General features: G+C 37.0%; 1 protein-coding gene across 2 annotated transcripts; it reads right to left on the bottom strand.

Annotated features, from left to right (window-relative positions):
* Positions 1-412: 412 nt before the first annotated feature.
* LOC120263476 (zinc finger CCHC domain-containing protein 10) lies at positions 413-2,499 on the bottom strand. 2 transcript variants are annotated; one of them, XM_039271396.1, is made up of 2 exons: positions 2,400-2,479; positions 413-1,478 (listed from the first exon to the last, which is right to left on the bottom strand). In XM_039271396.1, exon 2 carries the CDS (start codon positions 1,454-1,456, stop codon positions 635-637), a length of 822 nt encoding a protein of 273 aa, XP_039127330.1. In that variant the 5' UTR covers positions 1,457-1,478; positions 2,400-2,479; the 3' UTR covers positions 413-634. The 2 variants fall into 2 exon arrangements, with proteins under 2 accessions (XP_039127330.1, XP_039127329.1); XM_039271395.1 differs by having other exon boundaries at positions 423-1,483; positions 2,400-2,499.
* Between the last annotated feature and the right edge of the window lie 3,168 nt (positions 2,500-5,667).

Raw genomic sequence — 5,667 nt, 5'->3', positions numbered from 1 at the left:
ACCCTAAGACATGAATTAAATACCATCCGGTCCACCTCTCCTATTATAGAAATTATAATATATATATATATATATATTGTACAAGTATTTTTGAAAAACAGAAATAAACAGCATAAATTAAATTTAAAAAAAAAATACCAAATCACAAAGAAGTGACAAAGATACAGAGAAGAAAGAAGTACAACTAGTGAAATGAATAGCACAGAGAGATAATAACATAAACAAATAACCAAGCAACACACAAGTAGTCCACAAAGAGATGAGGCAGAGCTTTCTTCAGTGTGGCACTCGCACCATTTGGAAGTCCGGTATTAAACAATTGCATGTATATAAGTTTACAAACACTGATTACTGAAGTAAATAAATATACAACTCAAACTTGATCAATGTTTTTAACTTCAAAAAATAACACTAAAGTGAAATGCTTGAAATTATATAAATAGGAAAACCAAAGCCTCACAGTCATGACATAATTTTCATATAAGCATTTGAGAGACAGAAATCAATCCAGAATTCAGAGCTTCTAAACAAACACTGCAATGCTAAATCAACACATCCAGAAAAGAAGTAGAACACAGACTAATCCTACAGATACAGCTTACAAATAGAAAGAAAAAGACACATATCATTCATTTTAGTGCTTTCGGTTGTGCCTCTTGCTCTTGCTCTTGCTCTTTCTCCTGCTGTTCTTATCATCGGTATCACTATCAGAAGCCGACTCTGATTCAGAAGAATCAGATGATGAGCTATACCTCCGATGGTGCCTTCTCTTCTTGTGCTTCCTCCTCCTCCTCCGTCGCTCCTCCGAGTCCGAAGAACTATAGCTTGAACTACTCTCAGCAGAAGAATCATCAGAACCAGTCACTGAGGACTTGCTGTCTGTCTCAAAAACCGAAGCTTCACTGGAATCTTCTTCCGACTCTGTATCTGATGACCGATGCTTCCTCTTGCTCCTTCTCCGACTCTTATTACCTTTGTCTTCATTCTTGCTCCTCACCTTCTTGTCTTCCTTCTCCCGGGTTTGTTCCTTTTCATAGTCCGGATTGCCCTCGAAAGAAACTTGGATGGTAGACTTCAGCTTGGGATTCTTCAGGAGCTGTGATCGAGAGGGACGAGGCATGTAGACCCGTTCGTTCTTACACTCGTATGTCCAATGACCAGCCTGAAAACACTTCTGACACTGAGCATACGATGCCGTGGTGGAACCACCAGAAACTTTCAAATCTTTCCTCTCCCCCAATTTTACAGCTTTCTCCGTGCTCATCAGATACATCTGGCGCTTGGCTTCCTTCCGCTCCTGCCATCTGCTTGGCCCTTCTTCCTTTTGTCCATAAGCATTCACATTACGTGCGGCTGCCGCAGCTGCCCTCTCGGCTTGAGCTCTACTCAGACCTTTAGTAGCTGATAGAGCTGCTGCCTTGATTCGGTCAGCAGCAGCGTCATTGTTGTTCGACATGCCTTAAATGAGGGCAGCTTAACTGCCCTACAAAATGATAACTACACTTTAAAAACAAATTTCCTTTCACTTTGATACAGTGCATAAGCATAATAGACTTTAAGCCTGAAGTCAGCTATTTAAACTAGAACTCAAGTCAAGCGGGCCGGAAAAAACCAAACGATAAATTGAGGCTATGAGATTAGTTCGAGAAAGACACGACAAAATTTTGAAAGCCATTGCGATAATCAAAAGGGAAGTTGGAGTTAAGTATCCAATTAAATTCCATCTTAAAAAAGCTCACTGAAACAAAAAAGTTCCAGTAAATGCAGGCCATTTAGTATTCAAGAGGCCACAATGAAGCAAAATTTCACATGTTCCAAATTCCAACCGAATAAAACTCCTGCAATTAAATTGAAGGCCAGGGAAATCTTCATTTGCTCATTAACCAAAAAATCTTTGAAAAAAAAACCTGAAGCATAAAGCAGGAAAAAAAAAAAGAATTCAAATTTCAAGATCACAAAGATTTCATATAAACACACACAAGTTAAGCCAAAGAAAAGGGATTTCATCCAGGCTTCTCCCATAGTTCCATGAATCCAAACACACCCATGAAGAATTTCCAAACTATAACTAAAAGATCAAAGAAAATGATAAAAATAAACAAAATTAATAAGCAAGAGAAATAAGGAGAGTCACAAACACATCAAACAACTACAATCAATGAAAACCTTGAAGAATTTGCATCAGAACAATAACATCAACAAAATTCCATATATTCAAGATACAAGCAACGTCTACAAGATTATGCCTTAAGATTTGAAATCAAATCTAAAATTCCCCATAAAAAAAGCAGTAAATCCACAAAGCACCATGTCTCCAAGGTTCAAAATCTCAGATTTAGCACATAAATTCAATAAAATCATCAGAAAAATCATTCACAACACGGGATCAAGAGCAATACCTCGAGCTTGGATGCCAAGCCGAAACCCTAAATTTTCTCCAGGGCCAAACAAGAGAGAAGATGGAGAGTGAGAGAAAGGGGCACGAGTAAGCGTTGTGAGCTTGTCCTTTTATCAAATCGTGACCGTTGAAGTACCTCGGGATCGCTCCGTAATCTAGATATGCGGTTGAGATGCACTAGATCTCGGATTAGATCCGAAACTGAGACCCGCTATGCAGTCGGATCCGAGAGGAATGCCCAACCCGCATCCGAATCCGTTCAAACTAATTGGATTCGGATTGGTTGTATATCGGATCTGAGAGGAAAACCATCATCCGAACCTGTTGTGGGACCTACACCCACTTAAACCATCCAATCACATGCGTGAGTCACTAAACGAGTACCAAACTTTAGTTCCAGGATTATGACACGTGGCGCTCCCGCTATTTTTTCAGCGGTAAGCTTACTCGGCGATTGAACACATCCAAACCTGGGTCATATATATAATTATATATCAAGTGTTCTCATTTTGGAGCTCTTCGTCGTTGCTTTCGTCTCCTTCGCACCGGCTGAGGTGCGTGTTCCTGATTGGCTTTTCCATTGGAATTGAACACCGATTCTTTGTTTCGATCTAAAGCTTTGTTGAGTTTTTCCGATCAATGGAGTGTTTGTTTAGTTTTAGGCTTTAGAATTCTCTGCTATTTGGTAGTTTTCATTGATTTTGTTTCGTGGATTTTGGTTCAATTGTGTTTTACTTGCTGCTTTTGGTGTTCTTCGTCTTCTCAGGCTTGGGCTGGGAGTCTTTCGCTTGTTTTGTGCTTTTTATCCTTTTGTTCGTTTCTTTGTTGTTGTTTGTGGACTTTCACACCGCTGGTGTAGCTAGTGTCATGTTGTCTTTCCGCTTTTGTCTTTTTATTTTGTCGTCTTATTGTTGTGTTTGTTTTGCAAGTTCTTTCCAATTATGTTTTTTAATTTTGTTGTCTTATTGTTGTGTTTGTTTTGCAAGTTCTGTCGCCTGAAAATTTGAAAAGACTTGCATAAAACATCAACAGTAGTAACAAAAAATCAAACAAGGTAATGGCAATTACATAAGCAAAAATATATGCTAATCAAACAAGATGTAAGCAAAATATATTTAAATATATATACTTAGCTACATTAATCCACAGACAAGAAGAACAAAAGCAAAAGTGAATACAATCCAATGATCATGGAACTATATATAAATATATATACACGCACGCACATAAAATGGAGTAGCTAGCAAATATAAATCAAACATGACTAAGATTTTATATGTACAGCATTAGGTTTTCAGATTTGTATTTACTTAACAGGAACACACAAAGAATGAGATAATATTACCTTTCCCAAGAGACTTCCAAGAAAATGGAAAAATTGGAGATGCTGTTCATGAATCAATCCTGAGCCAGGATTTGGATATAGTAGTGATCAGAAGTTTCCAAAAGGGAGAATGATGATCAGAAGTACAATTGCACAGAAAAGACAAAACTAAAAGACCAATAAGTTAAAATTGAATGCACAAGTGCCTAGTAAACAATTGAAAAAGGGCAATATATATAATGCAGGAAGAATATATGAAACCTTAAATAGGCCATATATACTGGACGTCAAATGCATGCTACATGAGTAATGCATGTTCTCCATATATAAAATCTTTGAAAATCCCACCACCATCAATTCATTGACAAAAGACACTCAGAATCTAAGATATCAAATTGAGTGAGATCATGTAACTTCTTCAACTTCAAAACTAATTAAGAACTATTTTCATATATAGATGCTAGCTGTGTTCTGTGAAACCTTCACATGCAAGAAGATGCTAACCATTATAGCAACATACCAATCCTCGAAGATCTTCCTCAGACAAAAAGCACTCAGTTGACTAAATGCATCTTCAAGAATTCGGTCCCTTCTTATTTTAAAACGAGATCTGCCTAAGCCAGGATGAAGTCCAGCTCCATTTCTTTCCTTAGAAGCTGCTAGTTGCGACTGCTTAAAGAAATAATAAAGATTAATTAAATTGCTGGCACAGAAAAATACTAGTGAGCTCTAAATAAGATATTTCTTCAGTTAAAATTAGGTGAGAAGTAACAAGGCAGATTCTAAGTGGAATCAAGAAACAACTTTTGAGCCCAGTCTGAGATGAAAATATATACTCACAGTGAATATTCTAACCTGGCTTGTGAATGGCACAAGAAAAGGAGCTTGTTTTAAAATTTCAGATGCTTTACTATTTCCAAGTAATGCCTGGAAAGAAAAGAAAATTTATATCAACAACATTTATGTATAGCAACAAAATGATCAGTGAAGAAATTCACCTGAGAAATGAAATTTTCACTACTTGCTTCCTGGGACTGAAAGACAACCGAGGATGTGAATGCCCTTCTATATATTGTTCCAGTCTTGCAGCTGCAGTAGTGCAATGAATTTGGATGGTAAGCATCATTTGTAGAACCGAAACTCATGATTACGTTAGATGATTACTCCTTCAACCAAAATTTAAGATTACATTGACTTTTGATGTCCAATTTCAAAGGTTTCACTTTTAATGAAAAAATTAGAAGCAGAAAGAAGTGAGGAAGATTTATTGTTAAGTATTGGAAAAGAGGGAGAGCAAAATGCAGCCATGATCACAAAGAAATTGTTTCATGGCAGATGGTGGACAGCAGATCATTCCATTATAACTCATTGTCTCGTCAAAACTGAACCTTATCATTTAACACCACTATCTAATCTTTGACTAAGCCAAATGGAACTAATTTTATGGTCAATTGCATGATAAAAAATCCAAAAATCCAGATTTGTTATTTATTTCTTTGTTCTCATTCATTTTGAACTAAAAAGGGCTCTCTTTTTGCTAAGTACCCACAGCTAGGGTCCATTTCTACTTGGCCATGACCAAACCTTGGTTGGTTTCCCCAAAAAGTTGGCTGAACTATTAATTGTGGTGTACAAGAATTCAATATGGCATTAACAGACTCAATGAAATCAGATATGTCCATGAGGATGAAGAATCAGTTATTACCTGCAGGAATGCATATATAATAAAACCACCAGTTTAATCAAGTAGGCAGTGTTCAGTGAACAAACAAATGTGCAGAATAAAATGGTCATCAAAGTCTGATGACAATTTGCAAAGATTAATAAAAGGAATTAAACTTCATAGCTTCACTCACCTGGCTCAGCAGTTCAGATATCACAATTCCAACCCTATATCTTATAAATTCCATGAGAAGCTTCTTCTGGTCAGAGAGTCCAACCGGCA

Source organism: Dioscorea cayenensis, chromosome 6, assembly GCF_009730915.1.
Source record: "Dioscorea cayenensis subsp. rotundata cultivar TDr96_F1 chromosome 6, TDr96_F1_v2_PseudoChromosome.rev07_lg8_w22 25.fasta, whole genome shotgun sequence".
In the NCBI taxonomy this organism is placed as follows: Eukaryota; Viridiplantae; Streptophyta; class Magnoliopsida; order Dioscoreales; family Dioscoreaceae; genus Dioscorea; species Dioscorea cayenensis.
This window is presented reverse-complemented; position numbering and strand designations above follow the sequence as displayed.

Excerpts from the sequence above, each read along its gene's own strand:
- LOC120263476 (XM_039271395.1), bottom strand. The coding sequence starts at position 1,456 with ATGTCGAACAACAATGACGCTGCTGCTGACCGAATCAAGGCAGCAGCT.